The sequence below is a fragment of the Chaetodon auriga genome, chromosome 16, assembly GCF_051107435.1.
Source record: "Chaetodon auriga isolate fChaAug3 chromosome 16, fChaAug3.hap1, whole genome shotgun sequence".
Lineage (NCBI taxonomy): Eukaryota > Metazoa > Chordata > Actinopteri > Chaetodontiformes > Chaetodontidae > Chaetodon > Chaetodon auriga.
The window spans coordinates 16,672,971-16,689,875 of record NC_135089.1 but is presented as its reverse complement, the minus strand read 5'-3'; the positions used below and the strand labels follow the sequence as shown (position 1 = coordinate 16,689,875).

At 43.8% G+C, this 16,905-nt stretch overlaps 1 protein-coding gene across 1 annotated transcript; it reads right to left on the bottom strand.

Annotated features, from left to right (window-relative positions):
* Nucleotides 1-4,237: 4,237 nt before the first annotated feature.
* On the bottom strand, nt 4,238-16,273 carry top3a (DNA topoisomerase III alpha). The gene is given in 21 exon segments (XM_076751497.1): nt 4,238-5,146; nt 6,083-6,587; nt 6,590-6,688; nt 6,771-6,897; nt 8,737-8,859; nt 8,980-9,126; nt 9,345-9,510; nt 9,638-9,751; nt 10,497-10,626; nt 10,853-11,038; nt 11,299-11,509; nt 11,874-11,956; nt 12,159-12,233; nt 13,600-13,700; nt 13,823-13,993; nt 14,229-14,372; nt 14,615-14,723; nt 14,857-14,932; nt 15,051-15,124; nt 15,238-15,297; nt 15,798-16,273. Coding segments are annotated over 21 exon segments (3,075 nt in total). The 5' UTR covers nt 16,008-16,273; the 3' UTR covers nt 4,238-4,982.
* Between the last annotated feature and the right edge of the window lie 632 nt (nt 16,274-16,905).

The window sequence follows — 16,905 nt, the reverse complement described above, 5'->3', positions numbered from 1 at the left end:
GCGGTCGCGAGGCCGCGCACGCAAATTGGAGCAGAGTGCAGAAGAGGGACAGAGGAGGCAGCGAGGGAGGGTCATGGAGACAAGGTTACATGAAACTGAAGTTAGGGGAGGAAACAGTGCTGCATAATGAGGGATTTCATTCACATTTCTTTATTTAAAATATTGCCAACAATTCAATTAAGCGGCAGATGCATCTCGTATCAGGCAGCCCAGTTAGTTCCTAAACTTTAAAAAATAAAAACATACTCAGTTTGATCAAACGTAAAATGACTTAAGGTTTCATTTAACGCCTCATAAACCTTTCACATGTGCTTGCTGTTTCAAAGAATTACTTTAACATTTTGGGAAATGCTGGATGCTTTTATACGCGCTCACGTGGAGAGTCAGACTCTTAATCTTTGAAGATAACTAACACTCTTGGGTTTGTGTGGAAAATATAAAACTGGAGCCAGCAGCCTGAAAGCTGAGTTTAGCATAAAGTAGGAAAACAGCAAGTCTGGCTCTGTCCAAAGGCAACAAAATCAGCCTACTAGCTCCTCTACAGGTCACCATTGTTATTGTCAGTAACATGTTGTGTCTTGTTTGTTTAATCTGTACAAAAGCCAGTGTAAAAAAGACAGTTCTCTATTTTAAGGGTGGTTATGTGACAGACTATTTCTTGACTTCAGGAAGTTACCAACAAAGAGTCTGATACATAAAACCTGTAAAATGTACATTTACACATCTTATACTGATTGAACAACAATTAGTGAGCTTTAGACGTGCTGATTGGTGGATTTGTTTCCTTTGGATAGAACTAGGCTTGCTATGCTTCCCCTGTTTCCAGTCCTGTAGCCTTAACTCTCCACCAGAGAGCAAGTAAGTATAATTCCCCAAATGTCCAGATATTCTCTGAAGATATTAACAAGCACAACATGCCCGTCCAATCACAACCTGGGAATGTGACGACGACAACTAATCCAAAGGCCGACTGCTCTTTTCACAGGTGAAATACAGTCAAACAAGGTGGAGCAGTTGAAACACTGGATTCCTGCCTGAGCATGAAACACAGTGTGAGCTCATGTATTTTTATGTAACAGTAGTAAAGGCAGGAAAGATCAGAATCTGCAATGGAAATGAAGGCCTCGCTTCACTCTCTGGAAGAAATGTCCCCCCCCCTCCAGTCGTGTTTGATCCAAATATGGAACTAAACTGCTAAACACTGACTGAAAGTCTTTACATCCCGAATGCTAAGCAACCTATCTGCAGAGAGGAGAGCTGGTACAACACAGATAAAGACCTCAGTGATGATAATGACTGCTGATACGTTGCAGCCAACATTTACTTATCGCAAAGGACTGATTCTTAAACATCTCTGCTCAGTGGCATGATCACAGCCACTGATCACACACACACACACACACACACACACACACACACGTCTCTAACTTTTTACCTGAACATCAACTCATCCAGCCCCCAGGTGGGAACAGCTCGTGAAGGTAAAGTGACTGCTGTGGAAAAAAGGCCCACAGCCAATTTCCTATTGTCTTTCATTGAGGCTGGGGTGGATCAGTTTACAGTAAAACTCTGTAACTACACACACACACATACACACACACACAGTCACTCCACGGTCCACGGTCTCTCTGCACCTGGAACACTTGCATCACTTACGGGCATTGGGTGTCATGGCAACTGTTTCTACGGCGACCGCTGAAAAGCTGGATGATGATGATGATGATGAGACAGCAGGAAGAGTTGATGAACAGCTCAGGGCCGAAGAGTGATCCACCTCTACTGACCCAACTGTGACCTTTGACCGCTTCCTGTGATTATGTAAACAGCTCAACCAGAAACTCCCATAATAACCCAACGGCAGTCTTACTGTGATGTGTAGCATCTGTGGTATTGAGTCAAGTAAAATTCTATTATAGTGATTATGGGCTTTGATGTAAAGAAAAAAAAAATCTGTTTTGGTGAGAATAGATTTAAATTAGAGCGGCAACTAATGCTTATTTTCATTATCACTTAACCTTCCAATTATTTTCTTAATTATTTGATAAGCGTTTGGTATATAAAATCTCACAAACTAGTCAAATAAATAAATTAATTTGGCCTCACATGTTCCAAGAACCCAAGCTGACTTACTGAAATTGTCCAAGCAAAAGACCAAAATCAGTTTATCAAACAGAAAACCAAGAAAAGCAGAAATACACTCGCAAACATTAACCTGTGGGAAGATGCAATCAGCGTTTTGGCTAAAAAAATATTAAAACACGATTATCTGATGGCAGCTGCAGATTCACTTTCAGGTATTTGTTTCAGCCTCTATTTCAGCCATCATGCTCCATCTCTGCTGATGTTGTAACATTCCTGGAATAACGCTCTTACAGTGTGTGCGGTCGGGTATTTAGCATTTTGCTGATCTCACCAGTGCTTGCATATGTCTTCTGCTCCACTGGTTCAGTCGGTCACTTCCAGAAAGTTGTTGACCTTATAGAGAGAGATAAAAACAAATAATTAATGAAAAATGGTGAAAATCAATGCAGCAGAACCCTGACTTGTAACCCTCAGACATGGGCCAATCTCCAAAAACTACAAATCCTACATTTCCCATAATACAGCTGGATAGTGCCTTTCATTAGATCCTGCCTGCTAAACTCCCCCACCTTTCAAACTTCACACCTCTGCCAAAGATTCCCTTGTCTCAGGCCCAAATTTAGATAACCCTGATGACATCACCATTACATCATCAGGGTTACTGTCTAAGAGTGAGTGGAAGCACACAGGACAGTACACAAATGCTTGTGCAGGATGTATAGCGCCCTTCACGGGAAGTCATGTGGAAAAGTTCTCCTGGAGTTTAGTGATGGCACTGAGGTGTTTTCATCTTCCAGGATGTGGAAACAGACAGTTGTGATCTACAGCATGATGGTCTTATAGCTCCGGTGATCTCATGCATTATAGTGTTTTTGACCTTTACGGTACTCCTATAGTAACACTACAGGGACCAGCTTTACCGTATCAGCCTCAAATGTAATAGGCAATGAAAAGATCGCTTTTCCCGTAAGGAGGAGGCGATCTGCTGCAATTCAGAAAAGAAACACGGCAATCACGTGGCTCGTTATCTGCCCGGATACTCGTGGAGCGGAGCTGGGAGCCGAGGATGGAGCGGCGAAAACAACACGGCAGGGACGGATCACAGCGCTCACTCCCACCCACATGTAATGACTCACGGATGAGTCACCAAACGTGACGGTAAAAATCACCGCTACTTCTCTGGAATATCAACACAGAAGAAGAAGAAGAAGAAAAAAAAATAGTAGGGTAACTTAAAGCCTCATGCCGGGAATCCACGCGTTTCTGCTGTATTTCCCCTTTGTCCCTGCCTTTTCTCCCCGGGGCGCTTCACTTCATCTGGTTCGCCGGATCCAGAGTTAAAAGCAGGACTTCTGGGAAAATAAAACCCATCAAGTCCTGCAGCGAAACACAAAGCTGCAAACTTTGTCGGGGGGAGGCTCCCTATCTGATTGCATGTGTGATCACTGGATCCATTTTTGTGCAACAGACCTGTGTGCATGTCTGCAGGAGGAACCCAGGGCCAGTGGAAAAGTACTCCAGTATTCCCATTTATGCTCCACTGCATCTCAGAGGGAACTATTCTACTTTCTACTACACTACGTTTATTTGGCAGCTGTACTTACTTACAGATGTCAAGTTTAGATACAAACATCTGATTATCATATGAAATATTTGCACCAACTAGTGCAGTAAAATGCTTCTTGCATGACTGTGGCAGTGATGATAATCATCCAACACTACAACCTCCTGAATCAGAAGAGCTTTCACTTTTGATATCACGACCAGAGTTTTCAATGCAGGACTCTTGCTTGTTATGAAGTATTCATACAGTGTGATATTGCTACTTTTACTTTAAAAGGATAAAGCTGGTCAGAAAATCTGATCATATAAGCACTTTTTGCTCCATTTGGCACAAACCAAACTATATAATCAATAACGTTATGTGGCGCGATCTGAAACTGAATATGTTTATGGTCAGTAAGTGCAGTAGCAAGACAGAGTTTTGAGATGAGCTGGCTGAAAGTTGGAGACTTAAAATAGAACCAAAACCAAAAACCAAAGAAACAAAGAGGAGAATACAAAAGAGTCCAATAAAACCAAAACCAAAACCAGAATTCTCAACATCAACCTTTGTCATGGCTGCACAGGCATAAATAAACAAGGAAGTCTGAGGTACATTTCTGTTTATTGGAATTCAGCAATATTAAAATAGAAATCTTTGGTACTGGTAATTCCTCAGACACCCTGGAGAGAAGCCAGTCTGTCGGCTTTTTTTACACTCATTATATTTACAATTTGCTAACATAGTTTCAATTTCTCCCAACGAGCACTTTGACAAATCAACAGATGTAAAACACGAGGCTACAGCTAAAGACACTTGGTGATGACAGAAGGATGACAACACAAAGGTGTTAATATCATTAGGAATAATTACACCACAGATTATGAATAAACTGTGTGCACAGGCGTTTTCTTTAAAATTCACATTTTTTCATTAAAGCGAGCCTCTGTATCTGAATCAGCCTCCTCCAGCTGATCTCAGTCAAGTTGTCAGGATTGTGGATACAGTGAAAGGCAAGACACTTGAGCCATTAGAGGGCGATTAAAAACAGGAAGAAGAGGTCTAGTTTCTAGACACAAAATGTCTTTGACACTCCTCTTTTTCACAACACAATTCCCAATTCTGTGCACAACTGCAACTGGGAAACAATTGCTGATGGTCGGACCCATGACGTACGTGCTCAAAGCTATTTCAGCCCACTTGGAAGTAATTTTGGGTCTATGAACCAGAAGGAGACATCCACCCCCTGTGAGGAGGTACTTACAATCAGAGTTGTTGCATACTTGAAAATCTAATCTGACCCCACACTCTGGAGTCATAGACTTCGATAACCCCACATAGTGTCTTTAAGGAGCCGTCACCGCTGGGGACAGGTGACCCGGGTGTGTCCTGGCGTGTGGCAGATGCCGCAGCTACGAGGTTTCTTTGCAGCTGGAGCTTTGTTCATGGTGGCGTCTCCCATTATCTTCCTTCCCTTCTTTCCTCCGTCTCCACCTCCATTCAATCCACCACCAAAGGCACCTGACACGGGGCAACACAGGTCACACACAACGTCAGACGGTTAGAGGCCACCGGATAAAAAACACCAAAGGTTTTTGCGTGTGCGCTGAGACTGACGGCACCATGTCAGCCCGGTAAGTGGATGCCTCAAGGTCTCAGTGGGAGTGTTTGTGAGTCGTGACAGCTTTTCTTTATCATTAAGTGCAGATGCAGGTGAGAAGGAAATCTTTCTCTCTGGTGCTTGATCTCGGTGTGTATCTATGGCTTTGCACGCTTATATTACAATATTCTTAGTAAACATGGTGTGTTTTAGAAAGCCTACAGGCAGCATTAGCTGACTGCAGGCTCACGGTACAAATGATTTGACAGCACATCAGTCAAATGAGTCAAATGAAATGCACTGAAAATGACTGTACTGTGTTGTTTATGTGAATGTATTTATTGGTGCATTTCCCTCTAATGTGAAACAGGGTCTGCTTGTGACGCGAGGGAAATTTCAGAGGGAGTGAACGGTGAAGAGTAAGTACCGGAGATGTACTGCAGACCAAAACAAAAAGCAAATGAAGGTGGAATTTCTTGAAGTCCCCTTTTTGGTCCAAATTAAATCCAGAAGAGAGTTACAGTGGTGAAACTCTAACTTTGAGATTTTCAAGGTCACTGTAGTCCTTTATGCAACAAAGATGTTTCAGTGATGTATTTTTAATACAGTCAGAGTGAGTAACCCTTTTTAAGTCGACCTGGCTGCTATCTGTTTCAAGAAATTAAAGAAAAACATCTCATTTAACATGAATAAGAGTCCAGAGCCACGTCCTCAAAAGCTAACGTTGACTGAGAAATGTCTCATTCACTGGATATTCATTTCAGACCTCAGGGTAAAAGCAGTGTTAAGGTTTGATGAGTGTGTGTATGAGTGTCAGTGTGTGTGTGTGTGTGTTTGTGTGTGTGTGTGTGCCTTGCCTGGTGGAGGTGCGTTCTCATCAGCCCACTGGAAGAAGCCACACTGCTGCTCTCTTGGTTTCCCGCAGGTGTGGAACATGCGGCCCTTGTTTGGACCGTCCTTCTGCACTGTGCGCGTCACCGCCGCCTCATTACAGTTACACATTATCTGACCCCCATTTCCTCCTGGACCCCCTTCCTGCCCTCTGCCTCCTCTGGGGGTGTTCCTGAACCCCACAGAAGGCCTTGGAGGCCAGGGGGTCTGCGGTGCCTGCGCTGGAGGCCCTCCACTCTGCAGCGCCCCCTGCTGACTTGGCTGATCCGCCCACAGAAAGAAGTTGCAGCTCCCGGTGTTGCACTTGTAGAACTGGCGACCTTGGTTGGGACCATCCTTGCGCACGGTCAGGAGGAGTGCATCCTGACCACAGTTACACACAATGACATCACTGCTGGCTTCTACACCACCGCCTCCACCTCCACCTGGTGGAGGTGGAGGATGCTGGGTCCACAAGGGGACAGGAGGAAGGGAAGGTCGAGGATGTGAACCTGGGGCTCTGGGTGGCTTTGGCCATGGAGCTGGTGGCTGATGGTCGTCTCCTCTTCCTCCCCCTCCTCCTCTTCCTCCCCCTCCTCCTCCTCCTCCTCCGTCTCCTCTTCCTCCCCCTCCTCCCCCATCTCCTCTTCCTCCCCCTCCCCCACCTCCTCCCACTCCCCCTGCTCGGAGGTATTTCAGGTCCAGCACCTCTCTGAGCGTCTCGTCACATCCACCAATGCAGCCAACAAACTCTAAAGGCATCATGGGAGGGAGGCTGCCCCTGCGGAACTTGAACCTCAACCTGAAGAATGAAGGACACACAGGAGACAAATGTTAGAGAAGTCAGCCTCAGTATGTGTGATGGAGCTGAACCAACAGCAGTAAAAACAGGAACCATGCTGTGCTGGGTCCGAATCCACCAGGGCTGTGACTGTTTGCTGATAAGAAAGCCAGAGAAGTTCAAATATTACTGTCTGATGCTGGGTTGTCATAAAAATCACACTCAGTATGCTACATATCCTGGTATGTGTTGTCTGACAGTACATGATGTACCAGCTAATTACAGTCTAATTACCAGCAATTCTGTGTGTTCTGTGTATTATGTAAATCAGTGACAAGTGGAACTTAAATACACTGAGTTTTGTTGGTGGTTGAGTTTGAGTGAGAACATAATTCACCAGCTTTTCAAATCCATTGTGTGTCAAAGCAAAGAAAGTCATCCAGGTTAGTCCGCATCGACTGCAGATGCGCTGGCTGGGAAAAGAGTTTTGAAAAAGTGAACTCTCTGTGTAGAGAAATGCATGAGCTCGACTGTAAAAAACCTCATCATTTCACACCGTCAGTGCTGTCAGTAAACACCGTGTCAAACAGTGGTTGAAGGAACCTGCTTTAATAATAATGATACAGTGCATCTGCTGTTAACGGCATCTGAAGTTATCCAACACGCTCAAACTGCTGGGTGAGATCTGATTAAAAAACAGTGATGCTGTTTTAGAGTAAGTGCTGAAGTTCAACTTTGAGCTCTCTACCAGATTGGTTGCTATGGTAACAGATGCTGGTGTGGAGCACTTTGGCTCGATGCTAGCGAGCGTGCCCTATATTTGGACTGAACTGAGGCACGTGCTCAAGGGGTTAACGCCCACTTGTGTAAACAAGAATTTGGAAAAGTTTCTCGCACTGCTGAGCCCACTGAGAGCTTCATCTGTGCTTGCTGTTGCATTTGCACAGCAGAGAGCAGCTACATGCACATGTACGACATGTGCTCATGGCAAAATGCATGTACTTGGTGTTGCAGTTACCATGGACAAGAACATGCTTTTAAAGTTAAATATGTGTTATTACGTTGGTTCTGAGTCATGCAGAGAGGAAATAATGTGGCCCAAGGGACTGAAGAATCTCTCACACAAAGTATTTCTAACTTCGTGCAAAGTAAAATGACCATGCAGTCTGAATGACTTCTCTATCTGGTTAATATGATAGCCAGGAACTGAAAAAAAGAAGCCTTTGTTGGGTGAATCAGTGATGGTCAACTCTGTAGGAGCATAATATTTAAATGTCCTGGTTGGAAATGTGTAATTTAATTTGGCCTCTGCTTTAAAACATTCTCAAGAGGCTATGTGACAAACAGACTGTCTGCTGTGGTTCTAAACCACTAATCTGTCAGTTTGTCATTTTATTTATTTGCTTTTTTGACAGTGACCATGCAGATAAACACTGTCTCATACAGACAAGCAATGCAGCGGATGTTATTCACTGTATATATGGGTCCAGCTAAGCCAATTTGCAGCCTCCTTTCCCAGTTAAGCTTTAACATCCAGCTTAAAATGAATGACAACACGACGTTGGAGGACTCACAAGAGACAGATAAAATACACTAAGAGTCTACTCGCAGCTTTGTGAGGCTGGACGTCATGAACCCGGTGAGGCTTTGAGCTATATGCTAATGTCTGCATGCTAACATGTTCATATTAAACAGGAATAGTGTTTACCATGTTCACCATTCTAGCTAAGTGTGCTAGCATGCTAACACTTGGTAATTAGCACTAACCTCAGAGTACAACTGTGCCTGATGGGTCGATCATAAAGTGTGCAGCTCTGTGACAGGAAATGAAGTACGGTCTACTATAAATTAAATACTTACATGTGAACGGGATGCGGCTGACAGGTGGGACAAATGCTGTCATCTCTGCTGACCTCCAGCACCATGTCAGGGAACCACACTGCTGTCTTACAGGCTGGGTATCCCGTGCAGGACAGGTACTTACTGAAAGGGGACGGGGGGGAGATGGGTGGAGCCGTGTTGTTACATTTAGCAAACATGGATATCTAAGAATAAGACCAAGAGGACTTAAGCATACAAGACATGCAGAATTAAGTTTCCAACCTGTTCCCCTCCCTCTTCTTCTTCAGCACCATGTCCCGTCCACAGTGAGGGCACTTCCTGACTGGCAGCGGGATCTCCATGTCCTGCTGCTCTACTTCAGCGATCTGCTGAGCGGCACCCAGATATGGAGACAGGGCTTCGTCTAACCTGAGGGAACAACAGAAAATGACTTCTTCCCTGGGTCACCAGCCTGCAGCCTGCAGTGGCTGACAGGTGTAACTAACACCTCATTGTAAACATGACACCATTCTGCTCATTTGGATCCAAATGAGGGCTTTTCTGCATCTTGTTCAGCTCAAGCTCTTCAGGCTTGTTCATGCCCCATCAGAAATACATAAATTTACTACAAGGCCAATGAAACTAACTTCTTTGCCTTCCTGGCAGACTCGATGAAGACAGTCTTATATTTCTGGATGTGGTGCTGCAGCACGCTCCGTTTGTCCTTCCTGCCCTCTGACACGAGCTTGAGGTCTGCCTCCAACTCAGCACGCAGGTTTGGTTTGGACATCTCGTAGCCCATGGAGTTGTAACCTAAACAAACACACACCTTGGTATGGTTGATATGCAACATACCTGATTGATAGGGACAATATAATCATCATCTATATATATGTTAAAACACACTGTGTAATGTGATTTGCAATGTGTGTGTACAGACCCTCCACCAGTCCCATGCCAAGCTCTCCAGGCAGAAACCTCTGATCAGCTGTCAGGCCCACATACATGCGACTCTTTATAGTCTCAATGTGCTCTGCGTGGGTTGCATCTGTGCCTGTAACATACACAGTTCATACAGTTTGCATCAGACACGTCTAACAGTTAATCCTGAACACACAGCAATTCTATGTTGACTTGACAAACGGGTTACAAAGTCAAAGTTGCTTTAGGTTAAGTGTTTGTGCGCTTTTAGCGAAAAAGGGACTGTAAAATCAGTTATGGCACAAACAGGTCATCAAACACACCCCAGCACACACACACACAACTGTTTCAGGTGTGTGTCGCATCCTCAGAATACTGTATACCATATGCTAAAACTGACTATATGTGCTCAGATGATTGGCAACTGGTCGAAACATTTCTGTCCCGCTTCTTTTCGTTCATACTCATGGTTGTATTTGGCTGTTGCAGGCAATGTTGCAACAACCAACGGTGCTTTATTCTAATAGTATTTTTTTGCATCAGTGTGATGAAGTTGATTTATCATGTAGTTAAATCACTAAATGAGTCCCATTTTAAATCTAAATGATTTTCTCTCTGTTATATTTTCCAGAACCTTTCATTGAGAAGTTTTAGTGAGATTTAATACATCACAATATGTGCCGACACTGTGAACTGTCTAACTACTGTCACAGCCAATTTGGTACTAAGTTTCAAGCAAATCTGCCAAAGGGAATGGGAGTCTACTGACTATTTTGGACATACACAAACTAAGACCTCATCAGTGTTCATAGATTACAGACATATGCTTTGTTTCTCTCTGTGTGTGATGTGTGTGTGTGTGTGTGTGTGCATTGTACCAATGCCGTGCTTCTCCATCAGCGATATGAGGTCGGCTTCAGTGAGCAGCTGCGGAGGACTCGTCTGCCCGTCCACCATCTCGATAGCGGAGGGCTGGAACTGAGAGCCTTGCTCATACACTGGAATCAGCTGACACGTACAAAACAGGTTTACAGTGAGAGGCAGCAGGCAACCGGAGCCACACACAACCATAAGAGCAAGGTACTTAAGCAAGTTAGCCACTTTGAAAGCTTTAGATGAGACTAGCAGTTCATTTTTTACAGTACAATAATTTCCAGTAAATGTGCTCAAATCAACAAAAACATCAGTACAGCGAGTTCACAGTCTGCCATCAGTCTTAACACAGACACCACACCTTTGTGCTCCACCTGTCGTACGGGTAAACGTCCAGGTAGTTCCTTGCAATGATCATGAGTCCCGAGGTGGAGAACTTCTCCTGTGCAATGTCTATGTCCACCACAGTCTCCTGCCCCATAGCATCCTGGGACACACAAGCCAGGAAGTGCCGGACAATGAACTCGTACAAACGTCCTTCATTGCCCTGCAAACAGAACAAACACAACATCATTATTTCACAATGTCTGTTTGTTTCCAAATCCACATGTGTGTGATGTGTGAAAATGCCCCTTCAAAGACTGGGTGCTAACACTGCTCCTTTTCATGGTTTGCCCTGATCAATGTTTATTATCTTGCATGAATACATTGTAGGTGATCTGTGAAACCTTTCAGCCGACGTTCACATTATGGCGGGAAAGAAAAGACACATTGGCACAAACTGAGCTCCAGTTGTTGCTGACCTACCTGCAGTGTATTGCTGTACTTGGTGGGGTGTATGGGCGGGTGGGCTTGGTCAGATTTCTTGCCCTGCCGTGGATTGGGACCCCCAGGCTGGTCGAGCACCCGCTGGGCGAACGTCCCCCACAACGGGCTCTGCGTCTGCTGCTCCACCAGGGGGCCGAGCGCCAGATTAGGAGGAAAAATGTTGGTCTCTGTGCGGGGGTAGCTGATATACCTGAGCAGAAAAAAAGAAATAAACATGTGATCTGAACACGGACAAACAAAGAGGGAAAGCTTTGCGAATGTGACACTGCTGGTAAACTCATTTATTAAACGGCTGAAACACACCACCCTGCCAGATGGCGTCTTTTCATGTACAAAAATAGGCTCGACTTTGAGGTGGCAAAACAACCTGGTAAAGGAAATCTACCTTTGACCGTTTCACTGAAACCACAAAGCCTCTAATAAAGTAGCTTCAAGCCAGCTATCTGAGTTCAAATGCAATCTCAAAAACACTGTGGGAGGAAAAACTGATCAGGACATCGAGCACATGTTCAGCCGAAGACAATATGCATGCACATTATCTAACATGCACTCACCCTTGGGTATAGAGTTTTTCTGCAGTTTTCATGGTCTCCTTGGCACTTATTTTTAGCTTGCGAGATGCCAGTTTCTCCAGTTCCTGTTGGTCAGATTAAGGGAGAGGACTGTTCAGAGTGGGACAAAGCAGGGAGGGGTTTCAATACAAGGACCCTGAGGACACTGAAGGGGACAAAATACAGTTTTTTTCTGTCTTGCTGAGAAAACAATTCTGCACATTTTATACCATAAACAGGTGTGTTTTAAGATGCAGTGTGTGTGGTTGTTTAACTTTATATTCTTACCACAGTGTCCAAAGGCAGCGGTCTCCACTTGCTCTTGGGTTTGCTGGTTACTGAGGTGATTGTTGCTATGGGATCCTGGAAATGAATGAAAGGATATTCTCTTGTGAACCTTTCTGCATGTGGCTTTTAGCCTGTTTTACTCGGGCAGATTGACAACACATTCAGATGGACTGCTGTGTCCTCCTGAGGTAACAGCCTCAGGCGGAGGAGAGGTTACATGTGTGGATGCACTTACACTAAAGGCACACGCACACACACACACACACACACACACACACACACACACACACACACACACACACACACACACACACACACACATACACACAGAGTTGTCCATGGTGCCTTTCTAGGTGGACAAATGGATAATTTCACTCAGTGGTAACAGGACCTGTCAACGAATACAGAAATCCAAGACTGATCAGCCCAATCTACGATTTATTCGCCAAATAAAATCAAAACCCTGAATCAGAAAGCAAAGTCAGCCCTATTGAAAAATCAGAGAAACAAACTTGCGATTGTCCGCTGCTTAAAGAACCCACAGAGTTTTTGACCATTGCTAGCATGGCGTGATGAGGCAGTGTTTTATGAGTGGGTCCCTATTTCGTCTAAAATGCTCGAGCACGCAGGTGACGTGATACACACTCCTGCCAGTGGTTTCACACAACGCCACTGATCAAATGTTTCAGCAAAGGTAGACAAGAAGAAGAATGGTAGCAAGGAAACACGGATGTAAACACAAGGGAAAAAAGTCTCACGTGTCCCTCTCTTGTGTTTTAGTCCTAATAATAATACTCATGAAGACACAGAGCTATCAGTGCCAGAGCAGCAGTAATGTCTCTGTGTAACCTGTTACCTTTTTGACAAACACCTGAACATGAATAACAGCATACATTCTGTATTTACACTGTGTCCTGCTCAGAGATGCAGGAACCATTCCTTCTTTACATTTGTATTTCTTGATCATCTGAATGTGAAATCATTGTTTAACAACCCAGACTATGAGAATATGTAGAGTAATAGGTATATTTTAACACTGGAAATCATTTATCACACTAAATGTTTCAGGATATAATGTAACTCCTATTCCCGACGCTCATCAGCCTCACGTGTGAATGGAAATGAGGATAAATGATGTAAAAGTGTTATTGGCTGACCGACAGTCTCTCCTGCTCTCTCTGACTCTACTGGTACTATCATGTAAGTGAAAAACACATTACATGTTCTGAGGAGCAACATCAGCTGACCAACAAAGCTTCCTAGTGCAGGCATCTTAGATATGCATATGCAAAACTCTATTACATTAGAGGATCTAAAGAGATTTCTCGGCCTGCTTTAATTCATCATAATGCTCAAAGGGAGCATGTGACACGGCATAGATGCACATTTGCAGACATTAATGCGCTCAGTGTAAAACGCAGACGCACAACCAGGCACATACCTCCATGCAGATCTGGTAGAGCACCAGGCAAGCTGTGTGGTTGAAGAGACGGTTTCTTTTCCAACTGAACTCGACGGTGTCCTCCTCCACCTCGTGCAGCACTGAGACAAACACAGACACAGACACAGACAACAGAAGGAATGAAGAGGAGTGAGAGTCAGTTTAAGACCTGAATACTTCTTCGTCTCTATTGGATCTTTGGGTCTGTGAAACGAGTTTGTACCTTTGATCTTATAGAAAGTTTCGGGTATGAAAGCCTGGATGGCTTTGAAGCGCTCCACCACAAAGCCCAGAGTTGGAAACTGACAGCTGCCATACGAGATCAGCTGATTGGCCAGAGACTCTGGAAAGATCTTCTGCAGGCGAAGCGTCTGGAATCGAGTGAAGGACGCACCTGAAGAAGAAGAGCACAGGAGAGAGGATGGGATCGTGACAGGGTTTTCCATTTTATGCAGCATGTGTTCTGGTAAACAAAGCCACTAGTGTTGCATCTTGGGTAAAGTCCAACCAAGGTCGTCACCTTTAAACTGTGATTATGCTGTATGAACCACGATGCCTTAATCCAAAAAGAATCTTTTTAACCTGCATTAGTGCATCCCCATGTATGATTCAGCAGACTAAGACCATACCTATCCGCAGGTCCAGCTCCTGACGGACATCGACAGCATCGCTGACGTTAGCGTCTGGCTCCGTTAGAGTCTCACAAGCTCTCCGAATGGAGTTGGGGGTGATCTCAGAAAACTTTGCTCGGAAGACTTGTAAATTGGGCTTCACTAAAAAAAGCATACATAAAAAAACAACCATACATACACACTATTAGCAGGACACAGAAACATTGCTGATTCTACGTCCTACATATGAGGATGTACATTGTTAAAGGAATAGTTTGACATTTTGGGATGAGAAGGTTAATACCACTCGTCTGTACAGTAAAATAACAAGTCTGGCACATATTCCTGGTAAAACTACAATTCTTCTCTATTTCTTAAACAATCCTCACATAGTACTATCATACCTGCTTTGCAGACATCTATGATCTCAAAGCCAATGTTTTCTCCCTCTCTGTCACAATCAGTCCAGATGACTAAGGCCTGGCACTGCCTGACCTCCTTCTCGAGTGTCCGCTAGAGAGACAGAGAGCAACGCAGAAAACAAAGAGAAAGGAAAGAAGAAGGGTTAGATGGAGCGTGAGGGAGCCATAAAACCTGCAGCCCATTTCTATTATCCATACATCCATAGGACAGGTGATAAACATACCTTGATTTGTGTCATGTTATCTGGACAATACTTCTCCACCTCAGCATCAAATAAGAGCACAGGATTGCAACTGTGCCTTTGGAGAGACAAGGTACAAATACTATCACTAACAGCGGTCATAATACTGTGTGATGCTGAATATACAAAAAAAAGAAAAGAAAAGAAAAGAAAAAGCATATCCCGTGTTAACTTACCATTTCTGGAACGGTGCTTTAAACTCCAGAGCCAGTAAATGGCCGGACACTGACGTCATCGTTACTGTGACGTTCTGGAGCGCAATGGAGACACAGTGAAACCAGAAAGATCAGAGATGTGAAGCACAGAAGAACAGACTCACAGCTGCATGCGTGCATATCTGATGAAGTCAGTCGATTCACTTACCTGACCAAAGAGATGATATTCATACTCATAGATTTTGTTAAACTTTGACATTCCTTCCCTCTAAAAAGGAAGAAGACAGTCAGTACTAAAATTAGGATTATGAAACTTCTGATCTATACACCCATTTCTGTTGGGTGTTTGGGGGAGCAGGTTAGACCAGTTTCTTTTTCAGACTTCCTGATCCATGTTGTACTTATGTTCAGCTCAAACTCCGTGCCTAACTTGGTGTTGAATAATTGATGATTTGTAAAGGTGGAAAGATTCAGGCACCATGAGGAGACAAACTGAGCTGTCATCAAAATTCAAGTCCCTGTCCAGTTCCCAGAGTCCCAGTTTAAAACCCATGGATATTTTTTTTTAATAAAAACAGGAAAGATAAGGGCAGCAAATCCCTCACATTTGAGAAACTGGAAACAGCAAATATTTGGCATTGTTGCTTGAAAGAGGATTGATGGATTATCAAAAATGAGATACATTCTCTGTCCATTGATTAGTCGTTTCAGCACTATGCTGACTAACATGTGACGGGGGCTTTGTAGTGTTAGTGAGACATGACTGACCCTCCTGGACCTGCCGCTGGACATGATCTCTGCGATGCCTTTGGCAGCATCGTTCTTCTCGGCTACGCAGAGGACCCGCTTGATCTGAGCCCGGTTGCGGATCATGTCTCCTTGCTGCGGTGTGTCTGCCACACAGAAACACCTCCGTTGGACCCCGAGGCGCTGCAGTCCCGATCGAAGCAAAGCTCTCCCGAATAGGTACACTAGCATACCTGGACGCTCTCACATGAAGCGGCCGGTTCTCCGGACAGCCCCACTGCTGCTGTCTCCACACTCTGGTAGCATGTTAACTGACGTAACACTAGCTAGCTAAAGCCATGGTATTCGCTCCCCAAAACTTTAACAAAGAACCAAAAAGTGGTCACCAGTCGACTGCCTCCACTCCTGATGAATGAAATAGTTATAATTTTGAAAAATAACGCTAATCCCATTAAGACTGTTGATTTAAAACTTAACCGAGGACCGGCATTGTCCTCTAAACACTGGTACTGTTAGCTATGTTTACAAATTCCCCGCTCGCCTGTCAGATACTGCCGTAATCAAGGTCGTACCACTGTCGTAAAAACCTGGAACTACCGAAACGTCCAAATAAAACAAGTTTATAATAATAGCACTATAAGTGTATTGACGATTGTCTACAAGCTTAACACATGCCGTATTATTAATAGTAATACTTTCTTCATTGTAATAACAATCAGGTAAATAATTGTTATATCGACGTTAAATAGGAAATCCACCCAAATTCAGAATTTGCATGTTGCCGTTTCAACATCTGCAAACCAAGGACACCATTGAGGACGCTGAGATCATATCCTGTGTTTTTTTTCTGGAAATTTTGTGTTTTACCAATATTGTACGATTAAATATATGTATGTTTGGACTAAATTTAAATTTAGGATTTTTGGATAAAGAAATTATATTACTTTACTACTTAATATTACTCCACCAAACGACAGAGAGCTCTGAAAGCCCTTCTTGTAAAGAAATAAATTTGTCACGTTTCATTTTACAAGTCCATGATTTTCTCATGATTTAGTAGGAAGACATAACATTTAATGCAAATTAAGTGGTAAAATAAAGACAATGCTGGTCTTGTAGGTGGACATTT